This window comes from Aplysia californica, unplaced genomic scaffold (assembly GCF_000002075.1).
Source record: "Aplysia californica isolate F4 #8 unplaced genomic scaffold, AplCal3.0 scaffold00031, whole genome shotgun sequence".
Lineage (NCBI taxonomy): Eukaryota > Metazoa > Mollusca > Gastropoda > Aplysiida > Aplysiidae > Aplysia > Aplysia californica.
Window position 1 is genome coordinate 1,004,324 of NW_004797301.1, and position 22,676 is coordinate 1,026,999.

Consider the following 22,676-nt stretch of genomic DNA (forward strand, 5'->3'; position numbering starts at 1 on the left):
AGAAAACTTTAATTAAATAAGTGACGCAGAAAGACCAAAATAATAGTTTTTTGTTTTTTTAGGGCAAACAAGCAGAAACACAAGTGAAAAAACAGCTTAAAGAATAAAGACAAAGACTATACAAGGATGGCTCAAATAAAAGAAAAAAGAGGAACAAATCAAGTGTACTTGTAATCAGCTGCGAGAGCTCGCTGTTCCTCCAGCTTATGGATAGCATCCTCCATCTCATTGGCCTTATTCAAGGTTGACTGCCGTGTCTTCTGCACCTCCTCTCTCACAGCTAACAGCTCAGACTCCAAGGCCAATTTACTGGACTGAGCGTCCTGATTGGAGGAGAAAGACAAATCAGGAGACTAAATTAATAACAAATATAAGTCAACTGAGCATCCATCAGTCATTATTGATGTAAACACAATGAATGATTGCCAAGTCAAAGAGTGATTATCAGATATTATTTTGAAGCCATAAAGATATAAACAAATGCTGAATTATTGAAAACCAATTTTTTTTAAAAGCAAAACGTAACTAAATATAGAAAACCTGGCAAACATTCATTGTCCATGACTTCATAGGAACAGAGAAATTAAGGAACATTCTACTGCTACAACAACAACAACAAAATTCAAGATGTCATAAAACAGATGCAAAGTAACTAGTAGTTTGAAATGTGTGACATCAGTGCAAACCAGTAGAGCAAATGCTGTTAATAATAATAATAATAGATAGCATTTGTATAGCGCATATCCCCGCTCAACAGCAGGCTCTATGCGCTTTACACTATATTATTACCCCAGCAGACCATAGTACACTCCGAAACATTCTCAGCTTCCCGGGAAGCATACAGTGCGAGCAGCCGATTAAGCGCTCAAACACTAACAAACTGACAAGATCTTTCGCTGTCTATAGCCGGGTACCCATTCTCACCTGGGTTAAGTGAGGAAAATTCGTGTAAAGTGCCTTTCCCAAGGACACAACGTCGGGCCCTTGACGGGATTCGAACCCACGACCTTACGGTTGCGAGTCCGAGAGCCTAACCACTAGTTACCAGTAAATAAGATTTTCAGCAAACCAGCATATTTGACAGTTTAACAATTAGCCATATACAACACCTTACTTCAGAATGTTACACTCTCTGACAAGCTTCACATGTCTAGGATACAACAGCACACACAGTACCTTCAGTTGTGTCTCTGTGTCAGAGAGAGCACAACTCTTGTTCAAGTAGCTCCTCATTGTCTCCTGCAGTTCTCGGATGATTGACTTCTGAGCATTCACCTCTTGCTGGTATGTTGTCACCTGGTACCATATCAGTCATTGAATACAACACATTACAATCATAAACACAGTTCTGACTAAAGCATTTACGACAACAACAAAAAAGCACACTGATGCATTAATAGAAACGATGACAAAATATAGTTGCAGAATAAACCTCTTAAATGTTCTTCCAATTTAAAAACCCATAAATGTAGCAATGCTTTGAACTTTTTGAACAAAACCACTCAACACTAACGTCACAACAAGCAAGTTTTTATCAATGACTGAAAAAGCTTCAGGAACTGACCAGTCATAAATACAAAATCCCAGTCCACATTTAGACAAAGAAATATGTTAAAACTATTGCTTTTTGTCATTTTTCTTCATTTTCAAAATGTACAATTTATTTTGTACATGGATTTTCTAGAAAAGGGAATGTTACAGCGAAAAGTAAGTTTTAAGCAGGTACGTTTTAGGCACAGCCAGGGTTGGGTTGATTTAAATCAGTTGATTTTTTTTATTTAAATCAACCTGATTTTTTAAATAAAAATCAGTGATTTAAATCATTTTTTAAAAACATTATTTTTATTCAGTTTTTACATATTTCAACATTCAGAATTCCTTTCCTTGGTTTCATAAAACAGATATAAGGTTAAGTAGACTAATATAATCATAAGTCTGCTTTCCCTCCTTTCACTGTAAAATAATACAGTATTCAATTTACTTTTTTTTCCATAATTGAAATCAGAGCTGGGTTGATTTAAATCAGTTGATTTTTTTTTATTTTAATCAACTTGATTTTTTAAATAAAAATCAGTGATTTAAATCACTTTTTTAAAAATGTATTCAGTTTTTACATATTTGAACATTCAGATTTCCATTCCTTGGTTTTATTAAACAGATAAGGTTTAGTAGACTAATATAATCATGCTTAAAAGTCTGCTTCCCCCCCTGTCACTGTAAAATAATACAGTATTCAATTGACTTTTTTTTCATAATTGAAATCAGGGTTGGGTTGATTTAAATCAGGTCGATTTAAATCAGTTGATTTTTTAAAATTTAAATCAACTTGATTTTAAAAATGAAACTCAGTGATTTAAATCACTTTTTAAAAATGTATTCTGTTTTTACATCTTTAAACATTCAGAATTCCTTTCCTTGGTTTTATAAAACAAATATAAGGTTTAGTAGACTAATATAATCATGCTTAAAAGTCTGCGTTCCCCCTGTCACTGTAAAACAATACAGTATTCAATTTACTTTTTTGTTCATTATTGAAATTAACATTTTCTTATTCTTTTTAGACAAACACAAGCGCGCGCACACACACACACGCACACTGTAATAAAATGCAAGTTTATCTATGCATAATTACCCCCCCTTCCTTTTAGACTGACATTTTCTTCATTTTTTCTCTGTAGCCATAATTCACTGATATATATATATATATATATATATATATATATATATATAGATATATATATATATATATATATATATATATATAGATATATATATATAGCAGATTAATGCTTTCTTTTGCGGTTGCTTAAATTAATCATTAGTTAAAATAAACACAATGCATTTTGCACTAAAAGAACATACTTTTAGCAACCAAAAATCCCAAACTGTGTCGACATTTTTTTTTTAATCAAAAAAATCCGATTTAAATTTTTAAAATCTTGATTTATATTTAAAAAATCGATTTTTTTTTTTTAATTTAAAAAATCAAAAAAATCACCAACCCTGGGCACAGCAGTAAACTCTTAAGAGTAAAAATACAAAATAGGATTTGAGACTTTAAGAAGTGACATTATCGTCGAGAGTGTGTTTTAAGCCAAGTACATTGTATCATCTCCTACAATGGTATGCGTTACCTGTTACACCTTTACAATCTTTCACATGAGGAACGCAACTACCTTTACTATTCGGAGCATCGAATATATGCTTGAACGTACAGTACAGTACATCGAGCAGTTCACCCAAAGGAGCTCAGATCCCCTGGAGGCTCAATGGAGCAGGGCTTAAAGCATAAAATAGAAATAGGGCAGCTTGGGATAGCAAATGTCCAAAGTAAAAAGATTTCAAGGGAAAAAAATGCTCACCTTCTCCATCAAACTTTCTTTCATCTTCCTGCCCATTCCTTCCTTCTGTCGCAGTACATTGTTGTCTGATTCCAAATTTGCAATCTTAGACATCAGCTCTTCTTCTTTTTCTCGCCAATCCCTTGCCTTCTCAGTATACTTATCAACTGTCTTTTGCAAATCCTATCAGAAAAGGAGGCCAGAGAGAAAAAAAAACATAATATATTCCACTCGTGCGCTAATAACACAACAAACACACAAATCATGTTAGCACTAAAATGAAGGTCTTGTTTGAAACAACATCATATAACCCTTTGTGTTCAAGCCAAATGAATCAAAATTTAAAATTACAAACCGGGTGGTAGGCACACTAAATTTGTTAGACAATAATCAGTGAGCAATGTCAACACCATATACTACTATAAGTAAACAACAAATTTCAAATGTGTGGGTTTTTTAAACTTTAAAATCCTCATCTTTCCAAATTTCTTTTGATGAAAGTGAAAGATTGAAACGATTGGGAAATTGTTTTATCAAGTCTAAAAGTTATCTGTTACCTGCAGTTGATGCACCGTTTTATTGTCCACGAAAGAGCATCGTCCAGCTTTGAGTGTCACATGCAAGGTCAACTTCTTCTTGGAAGGACATTTGTTGTGATGATGATCATCCAGCTCGACCTGCAGCCAGAGGAAGGAGAAAAAAGAAATCAGTCCATTAAAACCATAACAACAGTTTGTTCTATTTTCTTTTCAAAGTACAAAAGTTGGGACCTTCAAATTACATATACAGATTAATTAATCAAAGAAGAGAAAAACAGAACTTTACATACAGTGAATTTTTACCATACACCTATACCAGAGATCACGAACTACGGGCCATTGGCCAGATTCAACCTTCAAAGTCAGTTTGTCTGGCGCACCACCATGCCACCACATAGGAAAAAGCTTAGAAGATGCGTTTGTAGCTTGTTCCACAGGCGGTCACCAAAATCATTTACTCATTTCATTAAATGCTACAGGGTAAATCAAACAAGGCTTTTTATAAACTTTAAAACTTAATGTATCACACACTCTCTCAGCTTTAGTGTAACAAATCTTTCATTTAACACCTCAGTGTGCTGTATTGAAATAACAGTTATCCAGCCTGTGCTTCAGATTCTATCAGTGGTGGTTTGTACACATGAGTCTTGAACAGGTGGCCATTAGAGCTGGTTCAACAGTATATCTCTGCTTAAAGTATATCTCATCTCACAAGGACTCACCCTGGCCTCTCCCTGCCCCCCTGACATCCGGACATCTGTGATGGCAAAACTGGTGCCAATGTCCTGTATCGAGGTGTTCAGCTTATGCTGCAGCTGCGTCACTTGATTCGACTGTTGTTCCTCGCTGTCTTCATACGCCTCCACTAGACCCTCGAGTTCGTGTAAACGTGACGACAACTCCTCAATCTGTGCCTGTTTGTCGTCTAGCAAACTTTGCCACGTTTCGCTGCGGAGTTCTAACAATTCCAAGTCCTTGCGTTGGTTTTCATGGGACACACGTCTACTGGAGTCCACACGGAGCCGCTGGGTAGACAAACATTAAATAAGAAATTAAAGCCGTTTGATCCATCATTTCAACCTAGAAACTATTGACATTTGGTGCAGTCATTCAAGATAATATCATCAACCGTATGACAGGTTAACCCACACAACTTTGTAGATAGCTATCAATTGACCTAACAGGGTGAAGCTCATGATTTGCTTTTAAAATATTAAAACAAACCACCAAAAAAAATCAATCAATACATTGCACATTTTGATCTGGTCCACCAATTATGAGGAAAGGAGCAACAACAACAACAACAACAACAAAAAAAACAGAATAAGGATGAAACCTACACACTTTAACAATATTTATTTAAACTTTCAAGTAAGAGAGTCCAAATACCAATTAAAACAAATTATCTTATCTTTACATTTGATTGACTCTGAGCTTCCTCCAAGGCAGCCTGAAGCTTCTTGATTTGCCGATCTTTCTCACGAAGCTGGGCCGTCAGCTTTTCCTGTTCTGTCTCTAGCATGACCACTTCACTCTTCATCTCCTCCACGCGAACTTCCAGCAGCTCATCCTCTGCAGAACACAGAACATCATCACGTTATGACAAAGTTGTACTTCTCGCAAGTCAACACAATAATGGTCATATTCAACAAGGAGCAGATTCAGACAACATTTAAATAGGAAAAAAATATGGAGGACAGACCATATATCAGAGTGCCAACAAACTAGGCACAAAAACAATCCTAAAGTTTAACACATTGACAGCTAAAGAAAAAAAAATGTTTAAGCAGTTTCAACTACTCCTGTCATTGCCTGCACAGAGCCCCCATTCATTGTCCTTGAAGTCACTTCTATGCCGTCTTGGCAACAAAACGGTATGGATTTGACACCTCTTTCAATTGTAAATGTCATATAAGGAGCAAGACCTCAGAATTCATGGTCAATTTCCAAAAAGACTAAATCAAGAAGGCGGAAAAAACTCAATATAACCATTGATTAACAACCTTTGAGGATTCATTAAGATATTATACTGTCGAACCAGCTCTAATTTAATAGCCCCTTGTGCAAACCACCCACTGATAGAACCAACTGAGCTAATAATGTATAGCAGATACAACAAAGTTCCATGCACTTTACAATCTGTATTATTACCCCCCAGCAGACCCCAAAACACTCGGAAACATTCTCTGCTTCCCTGAAAGCACATCAGATGATACAGCAAGTGTTCACCCAAGAACAAGATTAAGAAAAAGTAAGAGTAACGACATCACGAGCAACGTAAGACACATTTTTCAAAACTACCAACAGACAGAAATGACAACCCACCAATATTCTGAATCTCCCTGTTCATGGAGTTCAGACTGTCCAGCACAGCTTTTGACTTTGAGTCCAGGCTGCCCCAGCCCTTCTTCTCAAGCTCCAGCATACAACGCAGCCTCTCGATTTCTTCATCCTTCTCCGACATCTTCACAATCAAACTCTCGTTTCCAAGCACCGAAGTGCTGGCTGTAGACTGATCCAAACAAACTGCTGTGTTTAAGACATTGCTGTTATTGCGACCTAGTTGGAATGATGAAGCAGTGCTTTTCAAAGTAGAGTCAGATACCTTATGGGGTATCTCTTCTTGTTTTTGGCAAGAGTTTGCATCGTTGCGAAAAAAGTCAAATTTCTTGAACTTTTTGTCTTGTTCTTTTACATCAGATGTAGCCTTCAACATGTTTAAATTGGGTTGTCTTTCCACTTTCTCCACTTCATCAAAATGAGAGGTATCATCAAGGCTGTTCAGAGTGGGAACATACGCTGCGTCCTCTGCGAAAAGATGGGATGTCAAAAGCATGATGAGGCAAGTAAAAACCAAAAAGCAAATAGAATTCATAATCTGTCTGGTAAATGAAATTTAATCAGCTTTTTAAATCTTTGCAAGTCCTGTCATTGCTGCTTACTGCTTAGCGTAAACAATATCACAATAACTTTTCTGTGCTACACTAAAAGAGTGTTTGTCATCTGTGCCCATGCTCTGATTCCTTCTCTTTTAACCTCTAGGTTTATCTCTTATACAGAGTGAAAACTAGCTCTCAGTGACTCAGTCGTTCACTCTTTTTATGTGAGCAAGATTCGAGCTTGAAACCAATTGTTCCTGAGCTGCACGTCCATTTCTGCAGCATCACTACTCTCTTCTGTTAACCCTTAGAGCGCTGACTTCTTTCCCCTTATATTTTCCCTCTGTGCTGAATTTAATTTGGAAAAACGCCAGATTTGCACATGCGCTTTTTTTTTGCTAATAACATTTTTATTTGTCAAAATACTGCCGGTTCATTAGATCTCTAGATCTAGACCAGAGTCTAGATGCTTCATAGGCTTACGTTATACTCCATAAAGTGTTAGCTTTAGCATCAAAACCCTCGAAATCATCTTCCTATTCAAGATACGCGGAATATCTTCATCTGAATCTGATGCGACACTATTTTCATGTTCGTCGAGGGTCGCAATCGCGAATTTTCTGACTTCACTATCATTCGACTTCAACGTGAAACAAAAAACTCCTTGCGCCTTGATCGAACCCAGTGACAAGAAAAATGGCGGCCGAAATCAATTCTGCGTAGCCAAGTCATTGATTTTAGAATAAAGAAACTGCCCCTGCAGCCATTCAAAATGAAATGTGAAAACATCGAGCAAGTGTCAGACTATAAGTATTTGGGTGTTACAATAGACAACAAACTCAACTGGCGCGTCCACACTTCTCTCCTGCATAAAAAAGTGAACAAAAGACTATTTTTTCTAAGAAAGCTAAAGTATTTTAAAGTTGATAAAACATTGATGTCCATGTTCTACCATTCAACCATAGAAAGTATGATCAATTTTTGTATAACAGCATGGGCCGGGAACACAAGACAACAGGATAAAGAAAAATTAAATCGACTAATACGGAAAGCATGTAAAATTTCTACATCTTCATTCCCCTACTTGAATGAATTGTACATAACAGCTTGCACTAAGAAAATTAATTCTATCTTTTTAGACAACAAACATCCCTTGTTCCCTCAAATAAAAATATCAGTCAGAAGTAAAAGACCCATGCTTCTGATCTGTAACAAAGAAAGATACAGAAGGTCATTTTTACCATCATCTATCAAAATGCTTCCATCTTAACCATCTTGTTTAGTGTACTTACGACCTTAGAGCATGCATCAAAATAACATTGAGTGTGTATCTAGCTTACGATTATTATTGTTTATATTGCTGCTCATTTATATTATGCATGTGATTGTAAGCCTACTTGTGTGTGCATATGTGTGCACGTGTGTACATGTGTGTGCACGTGTGTACGTGTGTGTGTGTGCGTGTGAGTGTACTCGTGGTGGAACACCAAACCAATGTGCCAGGATCTGGACAATAAAGATGTATCTTATCTTATCTTATCTTATCTACCAGCCAGCAGTATAAAAATTAGTACTTCGTTCTTTCGGTACGTCGCGTTATACTATGGCAATGTCTATCGCGACTGGCGGTTGGGATCAGCACTTAACGGAAGTTCGGGCCGTCACTACTGGTGGTCGCGATCAGCACTCTAAGGGTTAAAAATAGGCTACTGAAACAAATACTGCAGACATTGTTTAACACAAAGCCATTTAATACAAAACTCCCGTTGTTACATAAGATTTTTTATCCCCATTTTCCCCTGTCTACACTCTTTGCATAGGGGGCTCTCGTGGCCTAGAGGTTAAGGTGTTGGCCTCTCATTCAAAGGTCCCGGGTTCGATTCCGGGTGGCGACCAAAAAATTTTCTTCTCTGAAATTGTCTCCTTTCACCTCCTTTCCTGCTCTCTAGCAATGTTGTGTTGTCTGCTTTCATTTCCACTTTCTGCCCCCACCCCCTCACCTCCTTTGCCCCCTCCTCTGGGCTCCTGACTCTTTCTGCAGCCTTTCTACTGCTACTCCTTGGCTCCTCCTTACTGCTGTCTTTCTGCCACACCCCTGATCTTCTGGTAGGAAAGATCTACACCTAGCCTTCTCGGACAAGGGGGAAAAATCTCGGAGGGCCCGTGTGCAAGTTGCGCACGTTAAAGATCCCTTGGTGGTCTAAAATCGATAAGAGTAGGCTTCGGCCGCCACCCGGGCAAAATTCAAAATTTCCTACCAACTAAAAATATTAGGAGTGTCCCGTGCGCTCATATGACCTATGCAGTTGCGAGCGCCGTAAAACACTTTACAAAAACAAACAAACAAACTCTTTGCATTTCAACTTCCCTTATCATGAAATCTACTTAAAATGAAGAAATTCTCTGGTCCCATGAAATTCGTGTTATCAAGGTTTTAATGTAATATGTTCCACTCACAAAGTTTTTTTTAAAAATCCCAGGCTGATTACATGTCAAAGTGACTCCCCAAGCACATTATTACAATCTCACACTTACTGTCTCGCAAGTTTTCCCATTGCATTTTGAAAAACAATGGATGTCTTCGAATTTCCTTCCAGCCAAATCGCAGTGCAGGATCTGTGAGAAGCTTTTTTATAAAGTCTTTTGCTTTCGAAGATGCACTGCTCACTGAAGGAAACCTCAGAGTGTTCTGAATAAGTAAAACAGAATTAAAAAATAGAATATTATCATGCTTCTTCAATCTATTAAACTTCAATTTTCCAACCAATATTTTATTGCAGAAGAGCATTATCAAAACATCTTGAAATTTACATCAACATAACTTAACTCTACCTTTTAAAGCTATTCCTCAGAAAGGGCTACACATACATAAATGCATGAATCCACCCACACACCCCTGTCCTTATGGACTTTACAACCAACTTGCAAAAAAACATTCAAAACGATCAACCTGGAGCCAAACATACAAAAATATATAAATGACATTATCTATGAAGCAAAAACTAATAGTACAAAGAAGGCAAATAGTCACTGTAGTAAACAAAACAGAAACCTTATGGTCCATGATGTTGGCATATGTGGACACCATTGAGGCATGCTCGTTGGTGAAAGGCGTTGATCCATAGAGCATCTCATAGGCACAAACTCCCAGGGACCACCAGTCTACCTCGGGTCCGTATGTCGTCCGGCCATGTCCCTTGTTCAAGCTAGTGAGAAGCTCTGGAGCAACATAATCCGGGGTTCCTACAGGCATGCGCGCAGAAACCTATGGATTGCAAAATAAAGTAAAACAATTAATAGGAAAGGACACAAAAATTAACCATTCAGTTACCCTTAACTTAAAACATTAGGCTAAACAAGCTTCAAAGCTGAATACCTAAGTCAAAAGTTAGTTTTGGAGCAGTTTAATTTTTCTTTTTAATGTTTGGTAAGAGTTTTACTGCACTTGCAAACACAATTCTTCTTCTCCTTCAGGTGTCAGGTCTGGAAAAGACATTGACGATCATGGTACCCCATTCTTTCCTGTTGCCTGTCTTCTTGATCAGCTTGATTTTTCTCTTTGTGTTATTCGGTGCAAATATTTTCAGGCCATCGGTGTATGTCGTTCTTTGTCTTCCTCTGCTCTTCTTTCCTTCTTTCTTTCCACAATTAGGTCGTGTAAATCCTGAAGGTGTTACAGAGAGTAACATACACAAAAAAAGAGGAGAAATAAGGGCAACGTATGTTGGATAAGAAAGAAGGAGCAGACCACACCAGAGGACCCACTAACCACCCACATTTTGCATAGTTTTTGTCTTATTTTCCTGCATTTTAATTGCATGACACCCTATCACCTGAATATTGTAGAAGCAGGCACTGGGAGCGGCTCAAGGAAGAGAGTAACATAAAAACAAAAGAGAAAATTAGGAGCAAGTAGAATCAACAAAATGAACAATACTCAAAACCAGCATGAAGATAAAAAGAGAAAAGAAGCGAAATCCAAAACAAAATTGACACCAAGAAAACATGGTCCCTGAGACATATGGCTTGAAGCCCAAAAATTCTTTAAATCTGGAATTAGATGGTCAAAAACTTGATTTAACCGTTTGAGGCCACCAATAAACCGGTGGCACATAAAATTGCCCGCATTCCTAGCCATTGGTTCAGCGGTGAGCGAGACTCTATTCCTAAACCAGCCCGCCGGGAAAAAACGTGCATGGGAAAATGTGTTTACTACACAGGATGTCGCTGATTATTTTGAAAATCTTTCAGATGCTAGTAATGTTGAGAACTAATATGAGTGGGATATGGAATGGAATTCTGACGATCACGAGAACGTTAGTTATAATACATCACTCAGGACCTCAGGCAAAGGGGCACGGAAGCATCAGGAGGTCAGGGAACAAAGGGTGAACACAACATCTTAATAAAAAAATCCTTTAAAAGAACCAACATTTTCCAAGCCTCTACATTTGACAAAGTATATTTGCTAAAAACAATCCCACCCGTTCAAAGCAACCTAACAATAAACAAAAATCATAAACACAACATGGTATTTCTTCTCTCGTACATACTTTTTTGTTTGAGTTCATACGGGCCGCTGATCCAAAGTCTGCTAGCTTCACATGGCCAGTTCTGTCCAACAGGATATTTTCGGGCTTTACATCTCTGAAAATGTGAAGAAAACAATAATATGGCAATAAAACTAATGAATGAAAAATGTGAGGGGTTTTTTTGTTGCACTATTTCATTACTACAACAGGACCAAATGAAGAAGAGCACCAATATTATGACAATTATTTTCGCTCATATCAGGACAAATATTTTCAGACTAATCCCTTTTCTTTAAGAATATTTAAAATCTGTTCTATTCAGAAGGATATTTATAACGTCAGATAAAAAAAAAGAAAAGAAAATAACACAGAATTAAGGAAAACCAGCCTTAATGTAGAACAAAATGTTTTAATGCTTTTAAAACAAACACTGCTTATTACGTTTCACCAAGAGACTTAAGAGATTATGTACAATAGTACACACAGCAAAAACTATTTTAAAAAAAACAACAACACATTTTTATTAAAACATGTACATGTGCTTCTCACCTATGCAGATAACCCATTTCATGTAAACTATTAATTGCCACAGCCATTTCTGCAACATAAAATTTAGCCATCTCCTCTTCAAAAATATCGTCATGCCTGAGGAAAGAATTTAGTAAACAGGGTCAGTCATAAACTTAAAGTCCAAATGCTAAACCTGCTACAAAAGACAAGTGCTTCCTTCACTAAACCTTCAATGTTACGAAAAACAACACAAACAAAAACAACAAATAAGTGCAAGTTTCAGACACATTTATTAACATAATACAGATATTGGGTGCAGGAAGAATTTACATCTATTTTATAAACAAAGATTCAAAATACAATTCACAAGTGGCATTCATTCAAGCATAAAAGAAAAAAAGAAACCACCTTGTTTCTAAGAACTCTTAGGAAGACACATAAAGTGGAGTCCACTTAACCCGATATCTGCTGAATCACTGGATTTAGACAAGTTTTTGGCTTGATTCGTCATATAGAAGAAAAAAAATAACCAAGGCCTTTACTTTCTTTTGGTTTACTGCTATTTTCGGATTAACAGTGTTCAGTTTAAGCTGACTCTACTGTACATTGAAGCAAAAAACAGATGTAAGAGATTAAAAATCTATGTCGACTGCTTAGTGTAAGACTCCACCCTACGCCATTTTGAAAAGTGACATGTTACAGAGTCTAAAGCCCCAGTTACACGCAATGATAAATGGTATCACATTCGTCGTATGTGAGAACTGTCCGTTTTATCTAACTGTGTTGTCTGTTAACACGTTCCAATCTATCATCCAGTTTTCTTTCGATCGAGGAGATTCCTAGAAGCCACCATGTCTCTTTGCAACGACAGCGATTTGCCTGCACTCTACGTGAAGGTTTCGAGCTCAGTAACTAATGAACAAAAGGCGAACACAGTACCTCTAGATCACAAGAGCTCCCCTCCCCAGTACATTTTGAATAGCAGAACAATGTCTTTAGAAAAGGGTGGCCATACTGTACTGTGCTGAGTGTAGAAAGAGAAGATCTGACTTTACTTTGATGTGCAACGCACCGAGTGACTTTGATGCACAACTTCACCATTGACTATCAATTAAATAATATAAAATTACTCAAATTTACATAATTTCACATCAAATCAGGTTCCCCGCAAGCTACTCCGCTTATTTTGAGACACTGATTCCGAATATGAAATCAGTTTTAAGATGTGACAATTATTTTTTAAATTTTGCCCCCTAAGTTTAATCCTGCGAGGCAGCAAAATTTCAAAGAGATTGTAAGTCACAGCTCGTCTCCCCCAAATCTGAACAAGATCGCACGAAAAATATCAAGCAGCGCTTGGTTCCTAGACTGAGTCTTCAAGCCATCGTCCAAATTTTGAACAATTTTGTGGTTACACCTAACGATTTATGATATGATCGCTTGATCATCCAGTTTTGTACATTTAATCGTTACGTGTAACCGGGCCATAACACTGTGCAGTCAATATGCATTCTAAATTATATTTGACTTATATAAGAAGGAACGCATTGATGTCAGATTTATTAAAAGGGAAAGTAGATGTCCTGCATACAATGCAGAGACTTTCTGAGATGTTTGGTTTAAACTCAAAAAGACTGGACTGAGAGAAAAAACATTCCAAAAAGGACAAGAAAACACGGATCGTACTTACACTTGAAACTCAAACTTATGCTGTAAGTTAACCATGCCCATCAAACAAAAATACAACATTTGAAAGCACATGATCTCTGACATCAAAATTAGTCTGATGTCTGATTTCTTTTACCTTGAGAGCAATGAGAGTAAGTCACCCCCAGCATGAAACTCCATCACCAGGTACAAGCTAACAGCATCTTGGAAAGCAAAGTGCAACTGTGTGATCCAAGGACTGGTGGTCTCTGCCATTATGTCTCGCTCCTCTTGGTAAAAGGAAATCTATGGTTATGAAAACATTAAAACCAAATTAAGAAGAAGAATACATGATGCATTTTAGGCAGAGATCAATGCAGTAACATATTATACAACATATCTTTTCTAATTTTTTTTTTTTTAATTGCTGTTACATTTTTACCCATTACTCATTATATACCTATATTCATACCAATCCTTAAACTCTTTACCTCCGGAGCATCAATTGTCTTTCTATATTCTGCTAAAGAAATGGCGTGAGCGCCAATCCACCACATGCCTCATTTTATTTTTATCAATGTATTTGGATGCGGTAGTTTTTATTTTACAACAATACTATTTTCAGTAATTTCGATTGTTTATCCAATTTCCCTCCAAATTTGGATGTGAGAAAATGGGTTTTGGACATGTTTAAGACAATTTAGATCTGTAATGAAAGAACTAGTCTTGGATTTGTTTTTTGTCTTACAGTGAGAATAAGTGAGCGATGGTAACAGAAGGTGGTAGCCCCTACTTTGTTTCATGAGCAAATATGAAGCTGTAGATTTCTTAAGGACTGATACAATCATGAGTTAGATTTGTCCGACAGTTGTGATAGCGACAACATTGACGATGTATTTGATGAGCTGTTCCGAGTGGGTGCGAAACATCAGTTTATGAATTCAAACATTTCTCTTTTTTGCCCCACATATATGATATAATAACAAGACACTTTTAAAAGCCAACACATGAAGCAATACCATAAATGCACATTACATTTTATATCAAATGTTTATAGTGTTTGTGTGAAACTTATTTCAGTTCTGTGTCTTCAGAAATTGTCTCGACTCAAAATCCGAGCAGTTTCAAAAGTTAATTCTTCCGAAGCAAGGACAAAGATTATGACAGAGAATTGAACGCAGCAATGACAAAAATCTCAAGATAATGTAAATTTTGCCATTTTCAATGGAAACAGTTTTAAACAACAATAATAAAATCTTTAAAAAATGAAAGAAACACGGAAAGTCAACAACAACAAATTTTTTAATAAAAAAGATTTACCAACCAACAGTATCAGGTTCGGATGCACTTAAATAACAAAAACTGTTTTGCAATAATTATGTCATGGGACTTTAAAGAAGAAAGTGAGAAAGATAAAAGATATAATAAAAGTGAAGTGCACAGACAAATCCAATGCAAAAACAGCAACAAAATAGCTTACTTCAGGTTGTGCCAATATATCCGACTTTTGAAGTACTTTCATAGCATAGACAGCTGCAGTCACCTTATGCTTGACAACCTGTACCACACCAAAGTGGCCACGGCCAATAATGGCCTTTACTTGAAAATCTGATGCCTTTATTTCTTCCATTTTCAAGTAACCCTGAGAAAGATATAAACACACCAATACACTGAGACTAAAATGATAGGAAAAAATCAAAACACAAAGAACCAAAAAGAAATTACTTTTGTTTATCTAGGGATTTTTTTATACCTTTAGCAACACAATCTAGATCATTCAGGAGGCGGGCTTCTACCCGACCCTGCCTGCCAGGACCAACTGGATTCAGGATACACTGCCAGCAGAAAGACAAAGATACTTGATAAAAATTATCCCTGCACAGGAATCAAATTCGAGTCTCTTGCATGCAAGAGTGCTTACTTAACAGCTACAACACAGACGCCAGTAAAATTATAAAAGAAGACCAAACTACTCTCTGTGTTTGATCAGTCTACACTACACAGATTCAATTAAACCTTTGACTCAATCAGAAAGAATGGGGGCTCTCATGGCCAAGACGTTTAAGATGTTCGCCTCTTATTCAATAGGTCCAGGGTTCAAATCCGGATAGCGACAGAAAATTTTCTGCACTAAAATGTTCTCCTTTCACATTTTTTTCCTGCTGTATAAAAATGTTCTGTCATCTGCTTTCGTCTCAACTTTCTGCCCCAACCCTCTTTGCCCCCTCCAGTGGGCTCCTGACTCTTTCAGCAGCCTTTCCACCGCTACTCCTTCTCGGACAAGGGCGAAAAATCTCGGAGGTAATGTGTGCAGGTTACGCACATTAAAGATCCTTTGGGGGTCCAAAATCGATAACAGTAGTCTTCGGCCACCACCAAGGCAAAATTCAAAATTTCCTACAAACTGAAAATATTCAATGTGTCTTGCGCCCTCATATGACCTTAGGAAGTTGCGAGCGCCGTAAAACACTTTTAAAAAATGTTTTTTTAACGCAGAAAGAATCCCCATTCTCTTAAAGCACTAAAATCAAACAATACCTCTGTTATTGAATGATTCCTCCAAGCAACATTGGTTTTGGATATGTAAAAACTGCAGCTTGCCTTGCACGAGAAAAAGCTTTAGCTGATGCTTCTTGGAGCAATTTTCTCCTACACCAAATCCTGGCTACTCAACTCCAAAATTAAAACAATCTGCCTACCCATCAGCACTATAATATATGTTTAAATATTAGTAATTAACAAATTGATAATTAGTAATCAAGCTATAAAATTCATAATATAATCAATAATGGATAGTCTTTTTCCAATATGGGGCAGGGTGCCAAAGGTACAGGTTGTATACCGTAACCATGTAATGTGCGATGAAAGGTCTCAGCAGGTGCGATGAAAGGTCTCAGCAGGTTTGCGCTGTCAAGTTAAAATAAAGTGACAAGATGCATCAAAGCTGTTGACCCTGATTGTGTGTCACGACACATCATGCTACACATTCACAAGTGATCGTTCCAAACAATGATCCCTGTTTTTCTTCATTTCTCTCATTGGCCTAAGCCGTCACCCACAACTCGAAGTGTGGGAATTTTTTATCACTTTTACTTTGTCTAACTAATGTTTGCCTTATTCTTGGCATTGGTACAATGTAAGTAATCTATTTCTAAAAGCAAAGCAGCGCAGAACTGAGAAACTCAAGATATGCATAATTTTAAGGCCAGTTCTATTCGGACTCGAGTCCGATAAGACCTTTTATTTATTCGGACTCAAGGCCGAATATAATGGGTTTTATCTATTCCGACTCGGGTCCGTAAAATATGTTTCATTAATTTGGACTCGGCTTCTAAGTGAGTTATGTGAGTGTAAGGAGGTTACATAATATAACTATGGTCGGGGGATTTTACGTAAAACCAGAATAAGAACTAGAATTACCTACTAGGACTGTCTAATTGTGTCAAAAGTCAAAAGACTGCACTCTCATTGCCCAAAGGCAGTGTCTAAGTACATGGTAACTGACAACTTAGGGTCTTTCCACCACCACTAGCCTACAGCATCATCATTACTTCCACCACCATGGATCGCATCTGGCCCATGGAATTTCATTTAGCTATCTGGTTCTTTTTTGGCTCCAAACTCCAAATACCCCCGCGGCCGTGCCACTGACTAAAGTGTCTTTAGGCCATTCCCAAAGGGGGACATTTCTCGTTCATGCACAGTAGAATTGTAAATGGGCTGATTCATCAATGTCACGCTCATAACTGTGCCTGATTACAACAGGGAACTGCTGCTTTTTCTTTCCTAATCCTTACTATTGTCATTTTTCCTCTACTTCTTTTGTATGTTTGTCACACTCTTGTGACCCACCATTGCCGGGGTGCCTTGATAGTCGAAGCAGACTTCGTGCTGTTGAAGCTAGAGAGATGAGCAGAGTAAGTCTGAATCCCTGTAAGGACTTCACTGTTGACATCCACCCCTTGGCGCTCATATGACCTAATGCAGTTGCGAGCGCCGTAAAACCTCTACCAAAACAAACTCCAAATGGTCAAGAAGAAGGGGAAAGAAGAGGCAAGAAAAAAAGATAAAGAAAGAATAAAAGAAAAAAAATGAGAGAAGGAAAAGAGCTAGGAAAGCTTAATTACTCGCCCATTTGGTCTGAATAATTTACAACCCTTCTGTAACAAAGTAACAAAGGACGTCAACATAATAATAATAATAATAATAGATAGCATTTGTATAGTATAGCGCATATCCCCGCTCAACAGCAGGCTCTATGCGCTTTACACTATATTATTACCCCAGCAGACCATAGAACACTCCGAAACATTCTCAGCTTCCCGGGAAGCATACATTGCAAGCAGCTGATTAAGCGCCTAAACACTAACAAACTGACAAGATCTTGTCATGAACTTGTTACAGAAGCGTCCCTCGTTCTCCGAGTGGTGGCGACCCATATGTTTGTTTTACCATTGCACTCAATCTTCCTTGTCTGATACATTTCGTTTTATTGTCACCCTTGTGCAAAATGAGCGACAAAATAAAAATTACAAACGAAATACAAACCAACAACAACAACAATAACAATATAAGACAACAACAATGAGGCTACTTTCGATTGGGGCCTCAGATGGGAATGGTTTGTTTTCTTTATCTTGGTCAGTCCTGCCTAAGACGGCCACCTGTCTTATATGGCCACTTTTCTCCTTGACAGGTTTGACTGTACATATCTGCCGCTACGTGATCTTACAATTTGTGAGGAAAAGGGATGTGATGGGTCGTTTATAATGCTTTTTATACGTGTGGTGTTATACATTTCATTCATTCTATTAAAATCATATCCAGAGATCTTGCTGGCTTTCTTAATGGTTCTGTCACATTTGTCTTTATCTTTCACCTTACACAGTTCCCACCCCAGCAGCAAATACAAAATAATAGTACACTTTCAATCATAGAATGGTAAAAAGGGACATAATCTTATTGTCAACACGGAAACTTCCTAATTTCCTTAAAAGAAACATTCTTTGATTTACTTTTTTATGCACAAGAGCAGCGTGGGGATGCCAGTCAAGTTTGTTGTTGATTGTTACACAAAGATACTTGTAAAAGCTTACCACCTCCACCTCTTCATCTTAAATAAATAGTGGTTGCAATTGGTCTTTTTTTAACTCTAAAGTCTATTATTAACTCCTTTGTCTTTTTTACATTTAGTAAAAAAAAGTGATTATCACACCAATTTGTAAATAGATTCACAGCGTCCCTGTATTCATTCTCATTTGTTGTTATAAGGCCTTGTAGAGTGGAATCGGGGGCTCTCGTGGCCTAGAGGTTAACGTGTTGGCCTCTCATTCAAAGGTCCCGGGTTCGGATCCGGGAAGCAACCGAAAAATTTTCTTCTCTAAAATTGTCTCCTTTCACCTCCTTTCCTGCTCTCTAACAATGTTGGGTTGTCTGCTTTCATTTCCACTTTCTGCACCCACCCCCTCACCTCCTTTGCCCCCTCCTCTGGGATCCTGACTCTTTCTGCAGCCTTTCTACTGCTACTCCTTGGCTCCTTACTGCTGTCTTTCTGCCACATCCCTGATCTTCTGGTAGGAAAGATCTACACCTAGCCTTCTTGGACAAGGGCAAAAAATGAAAATCTCGAAGGGCCCCTATGCAAGTTGCGCATGTTAAAGATCCCTTGGTAGTCTAAAATCGATAAGAGTAGGCTTCGCTCGCCATACAGAAAAAAATTCAAAATTTCCTACCAACTGAAAATATTAGGTGTGTCCCGCGTGCTCATATGACCTTATGCAGTTGCGAGCGCCGTAAAACACTTTACAAAAACAAGAGTGGAATCATCCGCAAATTTTATTAGTTTGACGTTTTTGTTATCAAAAGTACAGTCGTTGGTGTAGTTTGTGTGCGTTTGTGGCCTACTTTTAGAATTGCCTGTTGTGTTGATTCTACACCGAAGCATAGGCTAGCCTACGTCTCATTCAAAACACGCTAAAATGGTAGCTCTAGGTTCTAGTCCAATGAAATTAGAGAAAAAATTGACCCACCAAGACATGAGGTGCTCGAAAAGATAGCCAAGAAACAAGACTTCCATTTTACTCTGTACAAAAATCTGTCAAATGAGCTTGAATAGATGCAAAATGATATTAGCCTACCTGATAAAAATAAGTTTAATAGTTTTGTTGGCGCTCTTTGGAAATTGCCTTCCTGTTCCATTGGCAGCCATTCTGAAACTGATGGATAGCCATGTAAACGTGAAGATTGGGCCAATGGGACGCTAGGTGCTCGCTGCAGCTTCATGTACTGTAGGCCTGTTTTAAAGCCGGCTATATTTCTCCAAACGCTCCGGAAAATAAACTTGAACTCTATGTCTCCAAATGGCTTCCGTTCTCGAGATTTGTTGATAATTTGCGAATGGAGTGGCCTGCGTGCGCGCGTGTGTGTGTGTGTGAGAGGGAGAGAGAGAGTGAGTGTGCATGTGTGTGTGCGTGTGTGAGTGAGTGTGCGTGTGTTATGTGTATGTTATTAGGTGTGAACGAGGCATGGGGGCGGGAGCGGGGAGGGATTTTATTTTGGGAGTGTATACAGACCCGGCAACCGGGAACAAAGTCACAAAGTATACAGACCCGGTAGGGAAACTCTTTTGTGATTTCGGAAAGTTTCAGCGCCCTCTTGCCACTCTTGGCTCAGGGTAGAACTAGGTTCTTCTAGATCTAAGGCCTAGGTCTAGATCTAGACAGACAGATATAAATCATTGATCTAGTTTCGAGGCCAGCCTAGATCTAGATCTAAATGAAGATTGCGGATGGATGTCTTTTCGATGAACGATCGTTTTTCCTCTGTTTTGGAGTTGGAGGAATCACAATTTGTTTGAAGAAAAGAAAAATATGTCATAATTTCAATCGAGCAGAGTCTCTCTCTCTCTCTCACTCTCTCTCCTCTGTCTCTGTGTACGGCTCGCATTCTCTTTTTCTTTGTTTGTCTCTCTCTTTCTTTCTCCCCACCTATTTCTCACTCTATCTTCCTCTCGTTCCCTCCTGCCAACTGGGCTGGGATGTCATACATTTTGCTAGCACTTTCCCCAGCTCTCTCTCTCTCTCTAACTCTAACTCACACACACACACACACAAATACTACCGGGTATGGGCGCTGAAACTTTCCGAAATCACAACACAAGAGTTCCCCTACCAGGCACCGGGTATGTATACTTCGTAACTTTGTTCCCGGTTACCGGGTCTGTATACACTTCGTTTTTTTATTTTGGCCGGCTCTATTTCTCCAAACGCTCAGGAAAATAATAGGCATCCAAAATAATATAGATCTATGTGTGAGTATGTGTGTAGCCAATCATGCCCCAATGTGGGAGAGAGAGAGAGAGAGAGAGAGAGAGAGAGAGAGAGAGAGAGAGAGAGAGAAAGAGAGAGAGAGAGAGAGAGAGAGAGAGAGAGAAAGAGAGAGAGAGAGAGAGAGAGAGAGAGAGAGAGAGACTAGATATCTATTCTAGAATAAGTATAGAAGAGAGAGAGAACTGGAATAAATAACTTCTTGTCATTCTTGTTCTGTGCCGAGTAGGCCTAAATCTACTAAACACTCAAAGGGAAGGCAATTTCCAAAGAGCACCTCAATATCTAGATTCTTCTCAACCCGAACATCACGAAAAAGAAAACTCAAAAGTCTTCACTTGGGCAAGATCTGTATCTTACCTTTTACCGTTCCACTTTTCTCAACAGTTTAAGTTATTCGACCATTTTGAATTCTCGCAGCCGGAAGTAAACACGTCCAACTTCGCTTGAAAAATACCCAATCAAATCAAGCTATTTACTCAAAGTTGGTTTGGATGTAAAGTTCGAGGGTTAATAAAATAATAGATATTTTATTATCTGGCACGCAAGCTGCGTTTTGAAGCCCTCTCAATTTCATTTTCCACAAATATGTATTATTTATTTAGGGCCAACAGTGTATTAGTTTTTTGTTAGGTTAAGTTACATGTACATGTATTTCCAAACTGATCAAATTTAGGAAAAAATAACTTTCTAATTAATGAGAGAAATAAATGGGACCCCAACAAGGTTTGTTGAGCGGCATGTCTCGGAAAATCCTGTAGGCCCACATGTTCAGCAGGCCTACAGTAAAGGACCTTGCTACTGTAAATTTTAGACTACGGTCAGAGGTTTGCGAAAAGAACAATAAAAATTATCAGCACCAAACTTAAACCTTATATTGGTGGATCTTACTAATGAGAGGGGGTGCAGAAGGCAACGAGAGAGAGAGGAGAGAGAACGAGAGAGAGAGAGAGAGAGAGAGAGAGAGAGAGAGAGAGAGAGAGAGAGAGAGAGAGAGAGAGAGATTAAATCAAATATTCGAGACAAATTTCAATGTTCTACAAATGGAAAAATCTGTATCCATCCCGGGGGTCAATGGTGCGAGGAGCGGTGACATCACGGTATACACACAAGAAATATCCACACAGCAAACACATGCCTAGGACGGCTCGAAATCTGAGAAGCTGGTCTGTTTGTGTCTGCCTCGAAATCCCAGAGGCCCTGGTTCTTTTTTAATTAAAAAAAATAATTTTTGTTTCAATTTTTAAAAATACAGTTGGTAGGGGTTGTTTTTTTAACGCCCCCATCAACATAATGTTGCTTCAGAACTAGATCTATGTTGTCCAAAGTGTAGGCTACTTAACTTCAGAGTGTGTTTTTGGACAAAATAGTTCTCAGGCGACTACAAATTAGAACATTTATTTAGTCCAACCTGGGATGGCTGAGAGGGATGATACAACACAATATCTCAGGAGAAAGATCGGGATACCCGATTAAAAAAAGTTTCACCTCCACTCCGGAATCGAACTCGAAATTCCTTGAGAGCGACAGCGAAGTGACTAACCGCTACACCAAAATCGCCGGTGGTCCCGGTTCGCATCCCATGCTGCTGTTCCCCAGACATTGACCCGCTCAGAACCTCCATGTAGCCATCATGTCGTGTTGACACTTTGTGTGACCGGCGCGCGGAGGTGCACTGGCTGTACTCCGGCCTCAGTCTGTCTGTGTATACATACGCGATTGAACTATTCGCGGACTACATTTTTATAATGCTTATGGATGCGTATGTACGATTAATTGTCCGAATTGTTTTTTTTTCTTTTTATTGAAGACAAATTTGCTTTTCTAGTGCCAGTAAATAAGACAAAGCCTATACTTTTCCCCCCTTTTGTGACCCCCCCCTCCTCCTCCACCCCCCCTCTTT

General features: G+C 38.3%; 1 protein-coding gene across 3 annotated transcripts in view; it reads right to left on the minus strand.

Moving 5' to 3' along the window:
* LOC101853221 (citron Rho-interacting kinase) overlaps window positions 1-21,205 on the minus strand; it is a 68,787-nt gene extending 47,582 nt beyond the window's left edge. For 2 of the 3 annotated variants that reach the window (XM_013091279.2, XM_013091278.2), the window contains exons 1-14: window positions 21,134-21,205; window positions 14,929-15,090; window positions 13,606-13,754; window positions 11,841-11,936; window positions 11,313-11,406; window positions 9,812-10,024; window positions 9,295-9,448; window positions 6,206-6,688; window positions 5,298-5,452; window positions 4,603-4,905; window positions 3,899-4,018; window positions 3,363-3,524; window positions 1,177-1,296; window positions 169-353 (exon numbers count right to left, since the gene is read on the minus strand). In XM_013091279.2, the coding sequence (XP_012946733.1) occupies window positions 169-353; window positions 1,177-1,296; window positions 3,363-3,524; window positions 3,899-4,018; window positions 4,603-4,905; window positions 5,298-5,452; window positions 6,206-6,688; window positions 9,295-9,448; window positions 9,812-10,024; window positions 11,313-11,406; window positions 11,841-11,936; window positions 13,606-13,754; window positions 14,929-15,078 (2,384 nt within the window). In that variant the 5' untranslated portion in view covers window positions 15,079-15,090; window positions 21,134-21,205. The remainder of the gene's footprint in view (window positions 1-168; window positions 354-1,176; window positions 1,297-3,362; window positions 3,525-3,898; window positions 4,019-4,602; window positions 4,906-5,297; window positions 5,453-6,205; window positions 6,689-9,294; window positions 9,449-9,811; window positions 10,025-11,312; window positions 11,407-11,840; window positions 11,937-13,605; window positions 13,755-14,928; window positions 15,091-21,133) is intronic. The other variant, XM_005091507.3, reaches the window with a different exon arrangement.
* Between the last annotated feature and the right edge of the window lie 1,471 nt (window positions 21,206-22,676).